General features: G+C 38.0%; 2 protein-coding genes across 2 annotated transcripts in view; one reads left to right on the top strand and one right to left on the bottom strand.

Annotated features, from left to right (window-relative positions):
* Positions 1-659: 659 nt before the first annotated feature.
* LOC138026542 (fermitin family homolog 2-like) lies at positions 660-17,859 on the bottom strand. Its single transcript, XM_068873936.1, has 15 exons — positions 17,191-17,859; positions 16,237-16,867; positions 13,839-13,872; positions 13,249-13,317; positions 11,855-11,962; positions 11,345-11,434; positions 9,824-9,868; positions 9,119-9,165; positions 8,696-8,745; positions 8,523-8,594; positions 7,057-7,154; positions 5,460-5,615; positions 4,909-4,971; positions 3,387-3,533; positions 660-2,605 (listed from the first exon to the last, which is right to left on the bottom strand). Exons 1-15 carry the CDS (start codon positions 17,336-17,338, stop codon positions 2,318-2,320), a joined length of 2,046 nt encoding a protein of 681 aa, XP_068730037.1. The 5' UTR covers positions 17,339-17,859; the 3' UTR covers positions 660-2,317.
* Positions 17,860-18,667: 808 nt separating this feature from the next.
* Positions 18,668-23,770, top strand: part of LOC138026620 (cyclic AMP-dependent transcription factor ATF-3-like) — a 25,829-nt gene continuing 20,726 nt past the window's right edge. The window contains exon 1 of the mRNA XM_068874045.1: positions 18,668-18,843. Coding sequence (XP_068730146.1) covers positions 18,838-18,843 — 6 coding nt within the window. The 5' untranslated portion in view covers positions 18,668-18,837. The remainder of the gene's footprint in view (positions 18,844-23,770) is intronic.

The following is a 23,770-nucleotide window of genomic DNA, read 5'->3' on the forward strand; positions in this document are numbered from 1 at the left end:
ACGCGAACACCCCGTGTAAATGGCACAAAATCTACGTTCACGGCTTTCTCAAGCCACGGCTTATCCTGGCCTTGGAGTTTACACTCGTATAAATAGTTCCTTTCGCGTATTATGTACGCCGCGGCCAGAGTAAGCCGCGGCTTATTTTCTCTCGTATAAAGGACCCTGTTGTGTCCTTGGCCTCGATTTGAACCCGGACTGGGTGGTGTTGAGTCAAAAAGATTTAACAAGAGGCAGAGATATCCTTTGTCCCAGGGAAGCGTTTCATCTCAGTCCTTTTCTTACAACTCTAATGGCAAAATCCATCCCTCCGACGTTTGTTCGCAACATCTGAGGCACTTAGTATATATAGCGCTTCTTTTTGAAAGAAAATCATGAGGAGAAAAGGCTTGCTAGACGAATTAATTACCGCTTCTCTTTTGCTCACAAGAGTCAACCAACCACACTTTTCATTTACAAGTAACTATAAGACAAGTAAACATTAGAGACGATGAAGGACAATTAGTAGCCTGCACACATGCACTCCGTGCGTCGAATGGCACGCAGTCAACAGCTGGGGAATTGGAGCGAGCGGGCCGCGCGCCATTTGACGCGCGGAGAACCTGTCCTCAGGCTAGACAACTAGAATCCATATACGAAATGACATGACCACACAAAACTAATTTAAATAATGTTTATTTCCAAGACTCTCATTAAACAACCACTTCGCATCCCATGCTTTTCCTCAGCGTGGATCTTCCTTTGAGGCTCGGGCGCGGTAAGAGGGTGGGCCTCAACATTTACAAACTAAAATGAATCGAACCACAGGTTATGAATATATTAATTAGTTACAAAAACCGAAGTAAGAAAAAAATCCGTGATATTTTACACTCTTTTTCTTTCCAAACATCGAATCACCCGCTATACAAACGATAAACAATTTTTATCTACTAGGGTTATCAATGTGCCCAAATCAAATTGAGGCTTTAAAAATTCTCCTTCTTGCATATTTTGAAGTCCAGCAGTTTCATACAAAAGATAAATGATCAATCTATTTCCTCGATTTGTTTAAATATTTCTGCTCTCTCTAAAACGAAGCTCCTAATTTCTTGGAGTACACAAGTGTTTCTTGTAAGTATATTGTTTTGCGCCATATCTTTCAAGTGCGTAATATGCGGGCCGAAAACGTATCAGTATCAACGTATCATATACCCCAGTGATACGCGATTCTCGTGGTAAATAAACAGCATGAATAACTACTCCAGTTTGGCTGCGTCCGAACGAGGAAATTGCAGAATCATCGACCGTTGATCACAAACGAATTTACGAGCAATTACTAATATTGACCCTCACTTCGACTACGAATCTGTCGAGTCCGGGTGACCGACCACAAGCATTAATCTGGGCCTTATCGCGTCCAATGGGGAGGAGAAGGGTATTTTTGTAAAGAGATACAGACCTCTCCGTATAAGGAAAGCAGCCAAATCTCCAGGCGAAACTATTCAATAGGAGACCAAAGATTGTACTTCTCGTACCATAGCCATGAATCGCGAGAGAGCGCTTTCCTCTAAGTTGTAGAAAATAGCTTTAGGCACACGGAGCGCGCCACGGGGAATCGCAGACACTTAGGATAGCGAATCCTAAACTAATATTTGTATTATCCAACTCTCGTTCCAACAAACACATTCGACGCATCGATTGACTTATATCTGTTGCCCTATTCGTGACTAATTAACCTTCAAATTTAGTGCTAGCAAAGTATGCATTGACAGTTCTTACATTTCCTGCATTTATAATGGAACCTTTTGACTTGTACTGCATTAAGTTCTTATCAAAAGTAAACGTCAAGTACAAAATACATTTAACCATAGATTTTAAACGATAGAACAGTAAAAAAAGAATATTGTAGTAATTTTTTTTTACAAAAACTGTTCACCTAAAACAATTTTAACCGTAACTGGCACCATATAATTTACTTTCACAGTTCGCTGAAATAGACATCAGATTCAAATGCCACAGGTCTAATCCAACTACCAGAATGTTTAAATGTTGTAAATTTCCAAACTTGAAGGATTATGGTAGTTGAACTCGAATTACGAGATCGCTAAGTTGAAACCTCTATTGCCTGAACTCCTTGACTCCAAGGACACTAGATTACTGCCGCATACATGGCGGATATACTGCTCTCGTGGAGAAAAAAAAAACATTTAGCATGTGTTTTGGTCTTAACATCTATGTCCAAACACTCTTGAATTTCAAATCTTCTGTGAGGGGTACACCAGATTATTCTCTGCCTTAACTGAAGTTTGACTGAGACAGCTGGATTGTGTTCCGAGCTTTAAACCCATCCACCAGTCAGTTTAAAGAACAATTCCTCGTTGGAAGGCTGATTGACATCCTTTCTCATTGACATAAAGATGTAACCACCAATGAACTCGTGAATGACCTTAATGTCTGCACTCATACATTCAAATGTAATGGTTTCGCCTTCACACTGTATCACCATTTCTCTTGTTTCCCAGTTCACATTCCAGTTTTTCATAACACTGTATCGCCAAGTCTTAGTTGCCTCTCGGCTGGATGGGTCCATTCGCATGATTCTGTTAAATGCTATTCCAAGAATTTCCTATAAAGAAAAAGATTCACAATGAAGCGATACAACTTATGTTCTTTACTAGTTGCCCCTTTTCATCTAGGTGACCTGCGAAGGCAGGCGTACTCCCGGCTCTCGTTTCTCTTTTGTCTCTTTTCTATGAACAGCTGAATAGCGAGCCGAAAATATACAAAATTCTGGGTTCTCAGACTCAGGATGTAGGAAGATAACCAGCAAGGGAAGATCACCGTCATTATCGTTCGGGGCGATAAGTCGCGATAACTACTGTTCCATGCAGTGTCCTTGACTTGTTTAGACCCTGCAAGCGGATTTTGCCGGACGACTTTAAGCGGGAATGATAATTGCAACTGAGAAAGCAAATTGAGAAGTCGCAAAAAAGCTTGCAAAAAAATAATAACAATAGCAGCCAGAAAGAAATGGTTTGAAAGGCTTTCTTTAACATCGCTACAGCTGCTTAGAAACTGTTATCAAATATCACCGCGTGTCATGCGGTTGACCAAATGGAGAAAAGTGTCATCGACTAAGATGAAAAATATGAAAATGTTCAGAGTAAATAATAGTTGAATGTAGTCGATGATAATGCACGATGGTGAGTTGACAGTTTTAACCGCTAGACCAGGATTTCAAGTAAACCTTTTTGAAACTTCATCTTGACGAAGATGGTTCTTCTCTGAGAAACAATGAACTGAAACACAGCCAGCCGTTTCTCCTGGGTTACTTCAAGACCCCGATCATTGTCGGTGTTGTCAGGATCCGCTAAGCAGTTTCGACTTCACCAAGTGGAGGTCCTTACCTCTTTCTTGGAGCCTCGGAAGCGAACCACAAAGTGCGAAACACCAAACTCGGGTAAGGATTGCCACTGCCTGATGTACAACATCTTGGATTCAACTAATGAAGTCTTGTTTAACGATGAATGTGCCTCAAGGATTCGAGCTGCAATCTGAATATGCATACCACACAACAAAGTGAGCAAGATAACACGAATATACGAAAGGGAAAATGATTATTGCACTTATCCGGACGATTTATCATTTAAGCAATTGTCTGCACGTAATAAACCACTTTTATACAATGTAAATGGCGAGCACCTTCACATTCTTTTGCACCTATGTTAATTAAACCTACTGCCTTCATGTTTGCCGCCATTATTCGCCCTTGTCACACGGCGGCCATATTGTCCCGGGAGACAAAAAGAGCTTTGTTTTACCACGCCAAGCCTCGCAGTGGAAACCATGGGGGTGAGGCTTGGCGTGGTAAAAAAGCTTTTTTTGGTCTCTCGGGACAATATGGCCGCCGTGTGACAAGGGCTAATGAAAGACGTCTATAGACACCTGAAAAATACCGGTGGCCTCAACGGGAATCGAACCCAATGCTGGCGCAAGCGCTCTACCAACTGAGCTAAAAAGTCAGTCAGTTGGGAGCTGGTCAATCTGTTAGGCTCATGTGAGCTGTTACCTTACTATAGAAAATTAACGATCGTGTTAATCAACGTATTGGAAATTAACGCGACTTCAATAGACCAATTTTCATATATTAAAATTCAGTCCTAAACAAAAGGCATCATCTCGAGGCTCCGGGGAATAAAAATAAGGATTTGTATGAGTTTATTCCCCAGAGCCTCGAGATGATGTCTTTTGTTTGGGACTGAATTTTAATATATCGTTAGCGTTAACACAAATTAACACGAATTAAATTAACGTAAATTTGAGAAATTTGCGTTAAAAGTGTTAATTTCCTATAATTTTGAAAGGACGATGAAATGGCCTAAAAACACTCTGATTGCAGGGCGCATTCACGTCTCGATTTTCGTACGACCACACAGCGTCCATGTTTATGCATCTTTTTGAGTCCCAAAATCATCCTTAACGAATTAAGCTTTATTGCTATTCAAGCGTATTCTACTGCTTTCTTGTTGACGAATCATTTTAATATTATTTGTTTACTTTTTCTCCATTCAATGTTGTATTTAATTTTGGATGAAATTTTTGTAAAGCGCTTTTGATCACATCTGGAAAGAGCGCCATAGAATGTTTAATTTATTATTATTGTTAGGGGTAAAAACATGACCGCTGAACGCTTTTAGAGAAGACAACTTTTCATAAATTATTTTAATTTTCTACTTCATTTGTAAAAGCTAAGCTACACTGCAGAACACCCGGCCACTTATTTGAATACGGATGATGTGCATTGTTCTATGCTTCGCTCTTCAAAGAATGCCTCTACGAGAACACAATAGTGACAGTGTATTCTGCAGTTACTAACGCATCTTAACTCGAGATCAATTATTTGAAAAGTACCCAAAAGGGTCTCTTTACCTGTTTTGCTTTGTACTTCTTTAGCATTCGTGGTCCAACAAAATCTTCCGGTTGAATTTGGATCTGTACAACAAGATTCAAGTACTTTCAAATTCACTGGGAAATAGCGCACTAAACTAGCTGCACAATACGTGATCTGGCCGCAAGGCCCAGTTAACTTTATCCTATCCGATAGTTGCAATCTGTTCCCAGATTTCAGTATTTACTCACGTAACCGTAACCTTAGGTGTGTATAAAAACTTTCGCCAACGTTTCACCTGAAGTACGTTTTATTATCTGGATACTGACTTACGCACAGTATAAAGTTATCCAGCCTTCGAACAACTTGGGCCACTGATATCAATCCGATTTTCGGCCTTTTTTCGAATTCGGATAACTGTGCCGCATTCTTAGGATTTCGTTTTCCTATCCCTTTCGTTTTGACTTCCTTTTTGATACCAGTAGCCTCTCTTTATGTCTTTGTTAGTCTTTGTTGGTGATTTTAAGACCTTGAATGCAACCCACTCTGAATAGACAATCCCTGGAAAGTCAGTGGAATATGTAATACAGACCTGGCCTGGATTAAGGGGTGTGGCATCCCCCTTGTCATGTTGCATACTGAGAAAAGCCTGAATTCCAGACACCTCTGCATCATATCCAGCATCAGCCATAGTCTTCCCTTTTGAGGCCAAACGATATGCTGCCGTCCACTTGGAATATTGAGCCTCCTTAAGTTGTAACACAGCACAGATGTCAGTATATTTATTATTCAACTGTATTAGTTATTGTACAAAAAACGCACGAACAGTTAGTTACTGTGCACTTGGTTATTGGCATGGGCTCCTGTTCTTGTACAGTAGTAAGAAAACCGGTTTGACTAGTTTTAGCCTGCGTAGCCTGCGTGGCAGGCCGTAAAAAGGAGCGCCGGAGTGTAGGGAGGGAGGGAGGAGGGACTCCTCCCTCCCTCCCTACACTCCGGCGCTCCTTTCTACGGCCTGCCACGCAGGCTAACTAGTTTAGATGTTGACGTTTGCCGCACGCTTTTCACGCACAAATCTGTCACACGTTCAACTTAGCGCGAAAAAGTTGGATAGTTTTGGTGTGTAGTATCGCTCAGTATTTTTGGGAGCTGTGCTGTATTTTGACGAGCCCGCAAGGGCGAGTCAAAATACAACAGAGTAGAAATACTGAGCGATACTACACACCAAACATCTAGGATGCTATTTATCATCCAACTTTTTTAAACTAAATTTTTAGTAAGTGAATTGTAAACAACCAAGAACTTGTGTCACATTTGTGCGTGACAAGCGCAGGGTAACATAAGCACCTAAACTGGGCAAACCGGTTCTCTACTACACGACAACCAAGTGTACAATAACTAACTGTACAATAGCGTGGAATATTTGTACTCGTTTCATGCATTTTCTGTACAATAACTAATACAGTTTGATAATAAATACATCTTATTCGATGGTTCAACATATAATACGCGCGGATATTTTGCGAGTTGCGTAGTATTTTTCCGAGCGCCGCAAGGTCGAGGAAAAATACGAGCAATGAGCAAAATGTCCGCGAGTATTATATGTTAAACAAACCATCGAATAAGAGATTTATTATTCCACTACAAAAAGGTGTTATTTTGATTCAATTTTATTTGCTTAGATTGTTTAAAAAAATACATCATCTGTCCTTCAGGGCGCGTGCGAACGATGTAAACAGTACAAAAAGCGAGCCAAATGTCCTTTATTTGATTCGATAAACGAAATGAAGAATAACAAGCGATGACAAGCTAAATTCTCAAGCTTTGCATCGTGATGAAACAATTTCTTTCATTGAAAAACTCGCGTTCCGTCCGTATTTGCTCTGCTCTAAACCGGTCAAACCTGGGCACTACAGTGTATTACCGTCTAGTGGAATAATAAAGAAAAGTACTACTTAGGTCTTACAGCTCCCAGCCTCTAGAATTTCACAGCAACTTCATAACTTCCTATAAAAAGTAATGAGGAAGACCACATCGCCCTTGAAATCTTAAATAATGCTCCGTATCTTGAAATGGGGGAAGGCATTGTTCGATTGTCAAGGTTGTTTTGTTATATTACTGCAAGACACAAATGATTGGGCTTGCCAACGCCTTAAATCTTTATGGTGAATTACGACAGGACAACTCACACTTGAGCAGCAGACTTCAATATCTTCTGAGTCTTTGAGCTTTATCTTGATGTTAAACTTTTCTTTGTTCACATTGACATCTGGAATTACCTCACACCCTAAAATAGTAATATTTTGCAATTCAGCTGTTAATCCACAGTTACGTTGAGCTCGCAAAGTTTCTTCTAAGGCTATCCATGAATGTGTTCATTCATTGAGGCTGGCCACGGAAGACTCTTTGTGCTTCAACCATGCCCACGTTTTCTATCTAACTAGCCTTTGCTTTAAAACTGCACAAATGTCCCTCGTGCTGCAGCACCAGTTTCTTTCATCATACAAGGTCAACAAGATTATTTAAGTTCTTCTAAGTTTATCTCATTCATGTGCAGCAGACAAACCTTCGAGAGGACGTGATATCCGACCCGCGCAACTCGCGGCTCGCGGCTTTGCCCCTCGTTTGCCACGATTTCTCAGCAGATTTTGTTGCAAGGAAGCTGAATGTTATATAGCATCTTGGTCACCAATGGCGCTACATGGCTACATGTGCATGCTTAACTGAGTTAGTTCATAAAGCCCTTGATTTTCCATAAGATATGCTCTTTTTCTTCCACCAACATTAAGGTGGCTCCCTAGAGTATTTGCGAATACCCTCACCACAGGGCATGAGTTACAAAAGGAAACCTAGTTATTTCCCTTAAAGTTTTCCCTGTAGAGATTTACCATTATGGTTACCGATATAATAAGGCTCATTCTTTGGGTGTCAATTTTTGGATTGTGGCCGTTACCATGACAACATCACATCTAATGATAGGCAGACATATTCTAATTTTTGCCCTAAATTTCTTAATACTTATACTTTCCGTCGGTGAATTTTTCTAATTCCGTGCCACATGATGGAAATTATGTTGCCTGACATTTTGAAGAGGTAAAAGGTGAAGGTCGTCCAGACGGCTTTGCCAATATTCTGTCATTTGTCATTTTTCTTAACACATGAGATTAACTCTGACAGATTTTAACACTTTTTGGGTATTTGATAGGAACTGCACCTGGTTAGAACTCAGCCAATTTTCAAAAAATTTTACCGAAGGGAACGCGAGAAAAATTAGCAGTTAATTTTATAGATTTGGTCAGAAAAACACGCGCATTTCAGGCTTTACACGCTATACTACAAACTCAATTTGTGTGCTCTAAGGAGCCTCCTTTAATTAAAATAGTTTGAGCCATTTGACTGCCTTAATCAGGATGCCACAAATTTCAAGACACAAACAACTTATGAAATCCACTGAAGACAGAATAGATAAAAATTAATACTAAGAAAGCTTATTTGTAGTAATACCTCTATTAAATTATTTGACAACCTCCGTTTGCCTTACTACAAAATGCAACAAAAAAAATTAATGCTAACTTCAAGGACCTTTTACTACTTTTCCACAGTAGACTTCACAAGCAATGGATAAAAAGGCACAACTTTTGTTGTTGAGACATACCTCTCAGGTTCATTCGTTGAACCGGTTCACCAAATGATTCTTCTTGACTTTTAAATAATGACAAAATTGTGTCTAAGAAGAAATGATACATTTACCTGTAAGAACCGATTTCAATATTCAAAAATTTCAAGCGATGCAGTAAAAACGGCAGACAAATTTTCCAGTTTTAGTACCTTTAAAAACAAACCAGTACTTCTTCTTCTTTGTTCCAAATGTTTTGTGTCTATAAAAAAAGAAACGATGATTTTTGCTACCATTATAATTTTTTTGTACCTTACTGGTTACATGATCTACACTAAATTCTGTTTGTCAACAAAGCTATGAAATAAATGAAAAGAAAATACCATTTCTATCAGCCCAATCTCTAATAGCTCCATTTTCCTGCTTGTCCAGAAACACAGATCATAAGAATGATGCATGGCAATTTGGATGGACACCACATGCACAGTAGTGGCTCCTTTTCCTTCTTCACAACGTCATTACCACTTGTTTCATAAAATACAGGTAACAAACATCACAAAAGTGTTCTTTTAAACCCATTCCTGAAGTACAGTTTGTAAACATTATAATTTTTCCAAACCCTAACCCTGACTCACTTGATTATATGCAGATAATCCTTTATTTCTGGGACTGAAGTCAGACTCTGTAACATAAAATCAAAGCAATTATTCCAATTTAAAATTAATTGATTTAAAGTTGAAAATTTATAAAATTTCACAGAAACTAGTTGTTGTCCTTGTTTCCTTTGAAATTTATTGTAGTTTTCAGCTGTGCTGTTTTTTATCCAAGAAGATGTGTGTTTCCCTTTGAACTCTTAGCTGGCTTTCCTGTTAATTTCAATCCTCCTGCCTTCATATAAACTGATGGCAATTTTCTTTCAGATAGACTGTGTAATATAACCCATTGACTCCTGGCCCGGTTGCTTGAGGCATGGTTAATGCTAACCAGTGTTAAATACAATGGAACCCTATAGGTTTTGATACCTCTCAACAAACAATGTCATTCTAAAATCATGTCAGTTAAACCTATTGACACCTGGGAGTGAGACTGAACAGATTTTACTCTGTCTAACGCAAGACAATTTTACTTGTCAACTGGGGGTGTCCTAGGGCATTTGAGGTGTCAATGGTGTAAGATCATATTTGCCAATACATGCTCTTGAAACAGTGGTAAGTATACAGGCTTCCAGCTCAAAAATCACATCATTGTTTTGTGAGCACAATGGCTTTGGTGGTGAAATCAATATTTTGTGTTCCAACACAACAACTCCAAGAGTCTCAAAGGACAGATTTTCAGCTCACCTTTTGAGGTGTTGAATTAGACAAAGATGATCCTTCCAGAGTAGCCTACAAAACAAAACAACTGCTATTGCCACAAAAAGAAAATGCCTATGACTGCATTATATTTAAATACTTTTATTTTGGCTACATAACACTCACTTAAGCTTGTAGTGGTATAATACATGTAACTGCTTGATTATTCAGTATTAACAATAATAATACTGTGACCTTTTAAATAATATGATTGCCCCAATTTGTGATTCAAATTATTTCACACAAAACATAAACCCTTCATACTGACTTGACCTAACTCTGGTATTGCTTACCATTCATCATCATTTCATCATTTTATTATAAATTTAAGATAAAAATTACAATGATAATCCTGCACAACCTGCAGGAAGCAGAGCTAATCGAGGCGGGTTGCACTTTTAAATAAGACGTCATTATCAGTAACTTAAAAAGTCAAACAAAAAGAAGAGAGAAACAAACAAAGAAAGAAGTGAGCAATTACTGTAACAATAAAATACTGCTCATTAGATCAAGTTATAAGTTAGGAGTGTGGGTGCTTCAACACAAGTGCCCTCGGCATTAAAAATAGAGAACAGAATTTCTCGTAGTTTCCTTTTAAATTTCTTTTTTGGGAGTTGGCGTACTTGGGGTTCCAAACTCTGGTGCCAAAATGTGCAGTTGAATCATGTTGTTGGTTAAGTCATGAATATTGAATATATATTCATTGAATATATGCAAGTTTTTGTTCAAAAATTGGTGACGTCAAAAACTGTACAATGACTGAAATAAACCTTAAAATTAAGACTCAGAAAATATTAGATGGGTGTTGTTCAAACTTACAAATGTAGCAGCAGTAATCAACATCAAGTAAGGCACAAACTAATACCCTCTATGTTGTTGCCAAGGCAACCATTCTTGCTGCTGGGCCTATTTAATGCTGGATTGATTTTCTTGTTTATTGTCATAATAAGACATGTTCACTCTTGGTAAGCTTAAACAGAGGTGTAAGGCATTATGGATAGCACATGTTTTAAGTTTGACCATCGATCTACCTGTACTTATCTGTTCAAAATCTGTAATATTTGGTTCATTGCCATGAGGTACTGGAAGAGTGTTGCCATGCCAACATCTCAATGGGAGTCACTTTGTGCCTCATCTGATGTACACTATTGGTGCCAATATTTTCAGGAGATATTCTCAATTTTGGGATTTGTCACAGTCATTGCACACTTGAATACAGCATATCTCCAGAACATAAGAAGGTATTCCAAACCAGAAAACACCTTTCTTTGCATTCTGAAAGGCTTTTTAAATAAGCAAAAGATATTTTTTATTTCATAGGCACTTAAATGGAAAATTTTTGACAATAAAGCTGCCTAAAATAATAGTCTTGGGCAAATCTAGAAGAGTTTATTGTTCAGGCATTTATTTATTGAGCCTCTAGAATCTTGATGATGACAAGAAAATAAAAAAACTCAGATGTGAATTAATCTCAAAAATAATAATTAGCTGCAGTATCTCTAGATTCACCTGTAAATCACTGAGTGCTGCATCTATATCATCATCATCTTCCTCACCCTGTTGACTCTGTGGTGATGCAGAGGTAAGCTTGACTTGGAACTAGTGATAGTTAAGAAAAGCATACAATCAAAGCAAATATGTTATCACCTCATCTCCAAAAGTTCTTTACCCTTTTAAACTTATAAAAGCTCTCAAATCCCTTAATTCTTAACATGTAGGTATGGTTTATGGTATTACCGGTATGTCATTGCCTTAAATTCCTGAGTGGTTGATTCCCTCTTCACATACGGGAGATCATGATACGTAAGCAAAATCAGCAAAGAAATCACATCTTCATTAAAAAACAGGTTCAATAATGATAATAACAGCTACTGGCTTATGTAGGAGTGTAGGAGCTCAACAAGACCAAAGTTTGAAAGAGTAGGAGACATTCCTGGGTGTCTAGATGGTCTCATGCAAATGCTATTTCACAACCATCACGGTAATGCAGCACAAATATGGCAAAGTTACTTGACTGACCTGTATAGCAGCAAAGGTCATCATCTCTTCCTCAGTGCATTCAACCTCCTCAGTTAAAACTGACCACTTTGCTTGTTCATATAACTGATTGATACGAACCTCATCAACCTAAACATAGAAGTATCCAAATGATTCAACTGATTCAACACCTAAAGCAGTAATAGATATTAACGCTTCGTAATGCAATCAAAAAATCAAGAGCAATCCTAACGATATTATAAACTAAAGGAGCAATGTTGCGGTTCTCAAAGATGAAAAATTCATCCATGTACACATGCTCTTTTCTGTATTATTTTGTTGGTTTTTTACGAGGGGAAGGCACAGTGGAGTAGTGGTAAGCATGCTGGAGCACCATCCCAAGGGTCACTGGTTTGAGGCCTAGCTTTGTCATCAGTTTCTCCCTTATTCTTGGGTTCCACGTGACATCACAAAAAAATAAAATACAAAACTAAAGACCCTTTTGAGTTTTTTTCTTGATCAGCTACACAAGATTTAAAAATATATCTGTTTGTATGTTTTCAGCTCGGTACTGTGCTTCATTTTGAAAATAGAGCAGTTTGAATTTCAGAGTTCTTCACAGTGCGTGACATGTTGACGGCTTAAAAAAAAAGCCAGTTTAATAGAATCATCGACTTCCCTCGTGTTTTGTGGCCTAAACAGAAAAGGAAAATCCCTTTTTTAGACAGTTGATAAAAGTAAACCAGTACAATTAAAATTGTACCAGTTCAATATATTTTGTACCAGTTCAATATATTCTGTACCAGTTCAGAAAAAATTGTACCAAAGGAACAAATTGTGCTACGACATCTATACCAATGTTTGCTTGCTCATTATACAGCAGAAAGTGTTAAAGACAGCCAAACTAAATTCCAGATGTTTCTACAAGTTTCCAGCCGCCATGTTGGTGTACTTCAGCAGTACACCAACATGGCGCCTCCATAATAAACTCTATCATTTGAGTAATAAATTCACAGAATAACTCAAGTACAGAATGTCGCACAGCCCTGACACTTGGACCCATTGTTTATTTATTCCTCTTCTACAACATTTCCATTTCTCAACTCAATTTTTTAAATGGTAAGCAATTTATGTTTTCACATGCATGATGTGCAACCCAAGGAATAGACAAGAAACTTTGCTTGACACTGTCTTAACTGGGGGTAACCCTGTGATGGACTAGCCTCCCATCCAGGAAGGAGTAGCAATACTCAATCCCTTCAAGCTGCTGGGATAGGCATGCACTGTAAGCTAGGGTCCTATAAACTCCTAGGCGTCATGTAACACTCATCTTTTAAATGCTCCCCAGGCCATCCTTCATCCAAGCCAACTATCAAGTGGAAAAACACAAAGGCTGTTCAGTGAGTACTTATAATGAAGTCAGTCAAAAAACTTGCCTTTGGATTAAGATCAAAGAACGCATAATACTTGTATCTTAACAGAAGTGTAGAGAACTCTGGAACTTCCTGTAAATAAAAAATAATCAACCTTAGATATCTTCCTTGTCACTACTCAGTCATGTTATTATTACAAAGTCACAACTGCAGGGATGTCGCTAAGCGCCGGCTGCCAGTGAAAATCGCCGCTTGAGAAAGGGGTGATCGCCGGCTGAATTTTTGCCGTCGGTCAAAGCAACTGAGAAGATCGCAAATTATTCTCTACAAAGTTTAAAAGTCATTCGATGTGTTAACAAAAAAAAATTGAATTTCTGTTAGTCTACACAGAATTATCATTAGAATTTATCGATACTGGAAATGAAGTGAAAGCGTTGTTTAAGTACTTTTGTGCATGTCTTCTCTGTTGCGCAACACTGGAAACAATGATGAAACTTTGATGCTCAGAGCACGAACTTACCGCCTCAATAGAACCTTCAACTGGATGAATTTATTCTTAGCTACATCCCTGCAACTGTGGCCAATTTTCGTACATGTACTTTAAGAACCTCGACTATAATCTAAAAAACAATTTGAGAAAGACTTTTTCAAACCTGGGCCATAAGAGACTTTGATGAATCCAGCCAACTAAAAAGCAAAAAAATTATCTCATTAGGCGGCAGGCTTGTTAAGCTAAATGACGATAACACTGAGTATTTACTTATTGGAACAAGACAACAACTTTCTAAGATCAGAGCCTCCAGCTCAAGAGGCCAAGAATTTGGGCTGCTGGTTTGATCAGCAACTTAGTATGGGGACACAAATCAATATGATTTGTAGTGCATCTTATTTCCACCTGGACAACATTACATGTAGATGCATAAGAAAGTATCTATCAACTGAATCAATGAAGACGTTAATGCATACTCTTGTTACTAGTAGAATTGACTATTGCAATAGTTTATTATTATGCTTTGCCGCAAACACAGCTGTCTAAGTTACAGCGTGTCCAAAACACAGCCATGCGCCTAATTTGCATGTTTCCCACTTTGATCATAATTATATCCCTTATGCTTTTCAGGATTCACTAGATTAGATTTAAGATACTAGTAATTACATTTAAAGCTACATGTATTCACGGGCTTGCGCCGCAATATATCAATTATTTAATTGGTATTAAGAGTACATCACTCTATTCTTTGAGATCAAACAATGAGCTTCTCTTTGAGTTGCCATGAGAGAGAACTAAGAGAACATTGGGTGACAGGGCTTTTTGTGCTTCCGCTTCAAAGCTATGGAACTTGCTCCCCAGTAAAATTCGCAACAGTGGAACTTTGAACAATTTTAAGGATAAGATAAAACTGCACTTATTTAGGTTAGCTTTTATACCTATGATTTAATTGGAATTAATTTTTCTTTATTTATTTTTTCATTTATTGCATCTAGCTACATATTTATCTAGTATTTATTGTTGGTTTTTAGCTCATTTTACATTGTTATACTTTTTAGTTTTTAATCATTGTAATGCACAGGTGATCATATATATTCATGTAACCTGCACAATATAAATGTAAATTACCATTATTTATTTATTTATTTATTTATTTATTTATTTAAAATCGTCTGGCGTTAGACAATAAAATCTTTTCAGTGTCACTCTCAGGGGTCAATGGGTTAATCACGATGGTATTCAAAACTTGAAAGCTGAGTTGTCTCACCATTCACCATAGAAAACCATTAAAAACAAACTCTGCAGCTAAAGCCTTGTACATGGGACTTGTTCCAAAGTGCACCCTCGGTGGGTTCCATGTATATGTTATGATTCAATTTTATCTTTGGTTCAATTTTTTTTTAACTAGTTCAGTTTTGATTATTGTGATAATGACATTACATAAAGAAAAATGAAAATTGGACTGGTTTAAAAATATTAAAACCAAGACAAACTTAAACCACAACATATATATTGTAGTTCCAGATGATATTCAGGTAAATCATTTCAACCCAATAAGACATATTTATCAATTTTGAGCAACAAATACTCCAAAAAGTCAGGTTGCTTCTGCTTATAACCTCAGATGCCCTGCAAATGTGCTGTAGAGGACAGGTGGAAACTACAGTTGTACCTCAAATTCAGTTCATTGTTAACCTTAATAATGCAGAACCTATCAATCTGCATAATTCTTCAAATCATCCCTGGTCTCATTTAGCAATAATATTGTTCAATAATTGTGACGTATTAAGAGTACACTCTTTTTTTCTTTATAAGAACCTTTTTTAGAATGTTGAGGCTGAGATTAACCAAAATTTTAAGAACGTATTAAGAACATTCCTCGGGTTGAGAGTCAACTAAGAACGTTTTTATTTCACTCATTTGTATGTTAATAAAGGTGAAGAAATGTGAATTGACCCAAATACTTAAGGGCATCTTTTGTATCACATAACAATAGTTTTCTTATTGCATGATACACATCGCAGTTTGTAATAATGAGCAGTTCTTATTTATAATCGTTACAAAATATTGAACTTCAGCACCATCAAAGCAAGCATTTTGATAGCTGGTTTCCTCGTCACATCTGCATGATTTATTCAAAACTATTCTTAAATTAAAGAAACAGTCTAGCAACGCAAAAATATATAAGAACATTCAACCTCAGCTCCAAAATTAGACGATCTTATAAAAAAAAGAGTGTAAAAGAAATAGTAAAGAATCAAAATTAATGAGAAACCAATTCGTTTCTGTGAAAAGGACTTAAAAGTATTGCATCGATTGATGCCAAAGTTTTTTATTAATTTTCCCACATAAATTTGTGATAATTTGTGTAAACATCACTCAAAACGTACGGTTGTGTACACGAAAAAACTATTCGTATCACAGAATGCCTAAGTTTATAAAATTTGGACCGTGATCAATGTACAATTGACCTCCCAATATGCTGATATGGAGAAAAGAAATTGCTTGAAAATAATCGCTTAAAGGAAGTTGAGTGTTAATTAATATAATTGTCTACATACCCTTTGTTTACAAAAGCTTTTTCTTGCAGTGTTTTTGGCCTGAATATTGAGGCTATGGCTTCCTGTGAAGGAGACGCAGGACTGCTGGCCAAGTTTGTTGATTCGATTGTTCCATAGGTTCCATCGAAGCTAGGAAAGTTTGGTGAAAGGGATCCAGAATTGACACTCCCGTTCGGTGAAGCGTAACCTTGTCTTGGAAGCGAATTATAATTTGGCACTGTTAAACTGTCCTTACTCCCTCTTGTCTTGTCATCGCTGTTTGCAGATAAATTGTCGTCTGAGCCAGATGACTGCGAAAGCCGTCTTCTCTGCTTGCTACGGAAGCTTCTTCTGCCTTCTTTTTTCAGTCCATCGTAGAAAGGCTTCAGCAGTGAAAGTTCTTCAGGATGCCTGACTACTAATTCGGTACAAAGTTCTTGAATGGCGTGGAAAACTGGTTTGGAGAAGTCCAAGGAAACTTCAACAAACTGCAAATCCGGCAGCTGAACCCGAACTTTTTTGTGAGTTGGAGTAAACTGAAGTTTAGCGTCCCCCTGTACTCCGATTGTATCTAAAGTCAAACGGGGTTTCAGAAGCCATTGGCGTTTCTGAGGCCACCACAACCCGTGATCTGACCAATCTGCCGCTATGTCTGCAAATATATACAAGATGCGCCGTTAGTTCAACATTAACACTGGACGGCTGTTTATTCTTTTGCATCGAAGTAATTTGATCACAAGAAACGGTTAATATAAGAATTGCTCTAAAATTAATCCGCCCTTTGCAAATGCTCATTTGCTTTCGATTCCAGTTTAAAAGTGACCATAGAACACATCTAATGTCTGCATGCATCCACAACAACTCGACGTAAGCCTAAACATCACAAGAAAGTCCTTCTTTTTGTCGTTGCCTGTAAACATAAGACACCACAGTACCACACCCGAGCACTAGATTACAAGACACGAGAACACTTACCGAGACCTTCCACAAGGTCCAACATGAGTTTTCCAACGTGTGTTTCTCCATTGACTTCAACAGACTTCTCTGTGCTTAAATTTGTGATATAAACAGACAGGTTCCACTTTGATTTCTTTCCAACGTTGTTACTCATGACGTCCAGCATAAATGTTACAAATCTGATCGATGGAACCGTAGTGCAAGCTAATGCAAAACGACAAAATAGAAAGGACAATAACAACAGAGTTCCGCACTGTCTTTCACCTCAAAATAACCTCCGCCGACTGCTTCCGGACCTCAATTTTTCCGTGAGGCTAACGTTCCAGAAATATCATGGTACAATATGAAAAGGAGCAACTTACGATAGACTTCACACACTCATTGAAAAAAATACAGACAGTCGACTGCCGATGTAAGTTTTCGTGATCTTCAATCTGCCGATCGTTCTTATTCGGAGATACCTGAGGTCACGTGAAAGGTCTTCGGAATGTTCGGTGCCTCTTCGATCTATGCTTGATTTCGCTATTCTCTATGCCTTGAAATGATCGATCACGCTATTAAACTTCGAATTGTTGGCGTGAGGAAGATAGGAGACACAACAGATCACAAATCATATTGCAATGTAGGCTCCGTCTGGAATTTCCACGCCACGCAGAGATTGTGAATACTAAAAATACCTCAGTCCTTATAGGGATAAGTACTTTAATGACATTTCATAGATCCGGATATGACGATAGATCAATTATTTGCGTGCCGTTCGTACTTTATAGGTCTTTTTCTTGTCATTCATTGGCTGCTATTCTTTGTTTCGCGTGACTCTCACAACTTTACAGTGTAACGGAAGCCATCATTTGACATTAAACTTTTTGCTACATTTGAAGTTGAAACATCCTGTTTGTATTCTTATCATTTTTGAATCACTTATTTAAGACTACAAAGTATTTTTCATTGACTTTCAATTGTAAAATTTGTCAAAAATTTTACAATTGAAAGTTTTGGGAAAATAATGGAAGACTGTTCATAACCGTAGCTGATCCTATGGTGCATCACATCACAATCGAACAGATCAGTGTCGGGTACTGGAGACAATCAGTTGATAGCCTTTTGCGTGAAAGTCCACAAAAACTTGATTTTAATTAACAAGAAGTTCATAAGTGCTGGATACATTTTCGCGTTAACTTACACCTTGCACCTTCCTTACAGCTTTACCTCAGTGAAAGCAATTTGAATACAAAAAATATACATCTCGGGCTTCAATTCCCCTGTAAAGAAATCGTTGGCTGAGTACGAAGCCTACTGAAAACTTCTGCTCTCTGACGCAGGCAGGCCGGAAGTCGGATCTTCACTGACTTCGGCAGCCCACTGGTTTCAAGGCGTGGTGCGTGGGAACACCTTGACTGAAATGTACACGTGACTGAGTAAAGCACTAACCGTTATGCAGAACATGTTATAGCCTTGGAAAGAGGAAACGACCTATTATCCGGCACTGTTTATGAGGTGAACATACCGGCAGGAGGAAAGATCATTGCTGCTGTAATCAACGTAATTTTTGAAAGAAGACTGCGGTCGATGTTGGAGTACACAATTCAAGTACTTTGATGAACTGCTTAATTGCGTCAAGAGAAAATGATTTTCTCTTGATTGCGTGGAAGTCTTTGTAGGATAATGGTGGTGAGTGTATACATCTAATCATCCGAATCTTTCGTCGTTCGGAGCGTATCATTATATTTTAACATACGATTCCACCTCTGCGCGTTGAAAATTGGTGCAAAATTGAATGTCAGGGCTTGTTCTTTTCACCTGTCGGTTAGGGTGCGTTCGATTGACCCTATTCCGGAATAAGAACACGTAGGAAGATGATTTAAAATGGTATGTTCGGCGTTTTCAAGCAACAAGGATAATAAAGATATGTTTAAAATAGCATTTAAGCTGGTGTTCGACAATTTTAATGTGAATCTACGTGAAAACGAAGGATTTTAAACTTCTATTTCATGCATTCCCATTCCGGAATACGGTCAATCGAACGCACCCTAAATTATTTGGATTCCGCGAAAATTCGAGAACAGTTTAATTTAGTCGATGGGGTCGAAAAGTATCGAGTGAATTATCTCTTATTTTTTTCAGTTGTGTCTAATTTTATTTGTGAACCCTTCCTTAACGGAGAAAAATGGTTTTTAACATCACTGAAGTAAAAAAAAAAGGTCTGACCAACAATCCATGTAAATCACGAGACTACTTGAAATTTCAAGTAGGTACTCGAATGGAAATACTTCCTAATGAAGCGCTTTGTCTTTCTTGACTGTAATGCACACTGAGTCAAGCACTAACTTATACAGGTTTTAATACGACGTAATAAATACCGGGTTGGCGCAAAGTTTTCAAGCCGCTATCCCGAAACTTTTAGGTCGCATTTCAAGTTGTGTAAACTTCTCTGCATCATCAAAAGGGAGATGTTGAAAGGTAATATTCACAGCATAAACATTGCAATTATTTCATTCATGTTTCTCTTCAGGAAAACATGTTAAAAGCTCTGCCGCCTTAAAGAATAAGATGATTTAAATTTTAAAAAAGGCTTTTCGAGATAATCGGAATTCTGATAAATTAGAGTTTTTCGTGCTGAGGTAAGTCGTATGTTGAAATACTTCAGCTACCAGGGTATCAGCGTAACTCATGATACTCTACTTCTGTCATTGGTAAAGGTAGTTATGGTAACCGTTACATCTCTCAAGATACGGTACCTTGAAGTATTGGGACGGCATATTAATAGTTGTGTTAACTACTCAGAGAAGCCATTTATAAAACACGACAAGAATGTTTTCAAGCACAGTGAACATATTGGCGCATAAAAAAACTCTTAACCCTTTATTGGAATGTAATGAATTAAGGGCTTTCGATGTTCGCGTCATCTCATGCGTTAGCCTGCGAGCCTTCTCGCAGGCTACTCATGCGTTTATTAGAAATATGTAGTTGGCGAAGTTGTTTGGCGCAAACCTTTTCAAAACTTTTAATCCCAAGGGATCTTCACACCTGTACCTAAACTGTTGAAGGGTTACTTTCATTCCTTTGTCTGTTGTTTTGACTTGTCTTACTGGCTGAAAAAAAAAAAAACCCGTTGCCATGGCTTGTGAAATTGGCAACTGGCGACAAACCAAACTCATATTGAGGTCTTGTGTTTGCCAACGGACAAAGAAATGACTGAAATTAAGAAAGTAGACCCCCAGGCAGGAAACGAACGTAAGTTCTCTTTGACATTCTTAGAGCATCCAGCGACCGGTGTTATGGAGGTCATTGGTTCAATTCCTGCCTGCCTTGAACTCTGATTTATTTTTAGTTGCGACAGGCCCACTAACAAACAGTTGCCAAGGTGGTTGGTGACTGTGTTGGTGATTGTCCTCATTTTTCTGTTATAACGCTTATGCTCTATTGGTGGTTGCCGTGTTACGTCATGGCCGTCACACGAACAATAGATCCCTCTTTAGCTTCTATGTTCGTCCACCCGCGGGGAACACGAGAAAGAAACTCACGCTTTTCACAGATCCCAACATTTGTTCCCTTGAAACGTTAAAAAAACTTCGACTCACAACGAGAGCTCGCGGGAAAACAAAGGACTCCTGTCCTAGAACTACACAAAAGCTAAATCCAGCTCAAACTGCTGGGATTGCAATGATTTCTACATAGGGAAAACGAAACGCCGATTACGTGACAGAAAAACAGACGATTTTAAAGCTCTAACTACAAATTGTCATGATTCTGCAATTGCTGATCATGTTTTCTTAACCAACCATAGAATTAAGTGCGATTATTTTGAAATATTAGCAACTGGTCGATCAGACATGCATTGCAAAATTAAAGAGTCACTGTTGATCCGTGATCTTAAGCCAGCCTTAAATGAAAACATTGGCAGTGAGAAACTTTATCTCTATTATTAGGATATTCTTGTCGTTTTATGTCAATCAATTTCGTTAGTTCCCAGTCCGTACAGTTGTATTTTTGTATTTAAATTTATCTGTAACTGAATAATAATCACTTCTGATGATGTATGTTGTAACATACGAAACGTTAAGTTTATAAAAGTTATGCATTTCAAGTAAATCCAGCTCGTCACCGCAAAACCTGATGCTAAGATTCATTGCATGGCTGAAACGTCATTATGCGGCTTGACGCATTTTAACAACGGAAATTAACGCCCTTCATCGCACGCACACCCTCATTCGCTTAATCTCGTTTACATAATCAATTACCCAAGCGAATCACTTATAATTGTTGGTCAGTTTCCGATACACTAGCAGGTGTACATTACATCATTTACACCATTGGTATTTGTGTCTCTGGAGGTTGGGTGGGTCTATTGATCTCCAACAAAGGCGGAGATAGGCGTGGGTCCTTATTGCTGTTGCTGGAGGCTTCCACATTTGTAAGTAGAGTTCACAAAAGATAGATATTTTAATATCTATCTGCTGTGAACACTACCGTAACGTTTAAAGTTAAAAGTTTAAACGTACTCGAGAACGTTCAGTAGCTAAAATAATCTTCATTTAGGATCCCTATTTATTATTTGATCTTAGCGTCCAGTGAAATTTATTTCAACGGAGGCATATTTAATCTTCCTTTCTTGCGTGGTTATAGCCGTACCCACGCATTTTTCCTCAGGAGGGGGAGTACTGAGCTGAAGCCCGCAACGTCGCGAGGTAAAAAAAATGTAAATCGACAAAAACAAGGCCCTTCCGGCAAACTTGCAACATAGTTAAGACAGAGATAAACAAATTAGTAAGAACTAAGTGCTGCATTATAATATTATTACAACTTATTGATTAATACGGTCTTACTGACCCAGACTTTTGTTGCCCTAGTAATGACGTCACAAAAGTTTTTATATTGATGTGGATGACGTATGCAAATGAGTTCACGTGACTTGTTACGGCCACAAAACTCAAAATAAAAAGGGCAACAGTTTATGCTAAAATTTATTTGACTTCGCTACTATTAGATTAGTCAAAATGGTAAAAGAAAACGAACTGTGCTTGGCCTTTGTTAAATATGTCTTTAGTTTTGGAAATATACGGCATTTTGTACTAGTGCCCAGTCCCCTATGGAAAGTGATTTTTCATGTATGACTCAATAAAAAATGCTAAGAACTTGGAATGTTGCAAGAAAAAAATCTCCAATTCTCAGGTCTGTGCGGTACTGTGACGGTTTCTGCGTTATTTTTCGAAGCGTTACACAACTTTATAGAGTTTTCTATGGAGACGCCATGTGGTCCACCAACATTACGGCCCGTAATCAACGAGATCATCTGGAGTTCATTTTGCGAAGTAAGCGCTTACTTTTCGCTTATGAGATAAAAATACATGTGTATGACCACATCTCCTAATGTACTTGAAATGCTCAAACTGCTGAGATATTCATAAGCATAGACATTTTTTCAACGAAATAGCTTTGTATCATGGTGTCACTTAAGGTGACAATTCGGAAATCAAAATGTTGAACTGGAAACTTGAAAAAAAAGAATTATTTCTAGGTCATCTTCAATCTCCTTTAGATACAAATTAAGACGACGTTGCGATTTTGATTTTAGAATTTGATGACGTCACTCTGAAAACCATGTATTGTTTTCTTTCCGGCTTCTCTCGAGTGGGATCCAGAAGGAGGTCCAGTTAGACCTTGCATTTAATTTGTAATGTTGGACGATGTTACAATCGTTCGTCAGCCCGAATAATGAATTGTCGCTACAATGGAGGGTATTCGTTCAATTCCACGGCTAAAATCGAGCTGAAATTCGTTATTCTACCACGACAGTGAGTTCCGAGTTGGCTAAACAGTAAGTAATTTCATTTAAGAGCGTGCGTTTAAAACGAAACTGTACATTGTAACTTTTTCCATTCTTTTACGATAAATATTTAGTATATTTATTTATATTTAACTTCGGAAACTTTAAAGTCCTGCTACGATCAAAAATCACTTCTCCTTTTTCTTCACATTTCGAAAGTTCTTGTTCTGAACACTCGAAATGCGACATTTTATGCGATCATTTCTCATCGATCCAGATCCCTGAAAGCTTACCCGCACCGTGTAATGGTACTTAAAATAAACGGTCTTCCTCTTGAAATTACTACAAAAAATCTCGCCTGTCGAGTATTCATCTTAATTACTTTCGAAATGTGAAGAAAAACGAGAACTGATTTTTTCATCGTAGTAGCACTTTGAAGGGAAAGTACGGCCTAGAAAAAGGTTTCTCTGCGTCGACAGTTCTTTACCTGCATTGTCATACTTGATAACTCAATTGGGCTTAATGTGTTTAAATAGCCAACAAAAACGCTTCAAATATGGGCAATTTTAAATTGAAATCCGCCATCTTTGTTTTTGTGTATGCAAACGAGGCTATGACGTAGCAATAGTCAACGATTTCTCCGGATTACTCTATGTACTTGATGTAAACAAGGAAAACACAGGCGAGGAGAGCGATACTTTGTAGACTTGAATCTTAATTAATCCAGAGGGTAAATTGTATTAATATTGGCTCTACCATCAGACCAGATTTACCTCGTGGTGGTTAAGCAGGGTTTTATATTTGAGTTATATGCAGGAGTTTTACGAAGCG

This window comes from Montipora capricornis, chromosome 12 (assembly GCF_036669925.1).
Source record: "Montipora capricornis isolate CH-2021 chromosome 12, ASM3666992v2, whole genome shotgun sequence".
Classification (NCBI taxonomy): domain Eukaryota; kingdom Metazoa; phylum Cnidaria; class Anthozoa; order Scleractinia; family Acroporidae; genus Montipora; species Montipora capricornis.

Excerpts from the sequence above, each read along its gene's own strand:
- LOC138026542 (XM_068873936.1), bottom strand. The coding sequence starts at position 17,338 with ATGCTGGACGTCATGAGTAACAACGTTGGAAAGAAATCAAAGTGGAAC. Across the intron at positions 13,873-16,236 it reads AAAGCTTTTGTAAACAAAGG|TTGGCTGGATTCATCAAAGT; the intron begins GTATGTAGACAA and ends TTTGCTTTTTAG. Across the intron at positions 9,869-11,344 it reads CAGCACTCAGTGATTTACAG|GCTACTCTGGAAGGATCATC; the intron begins GTGAATCTAGAG and ends TTTGTTTTGTAG.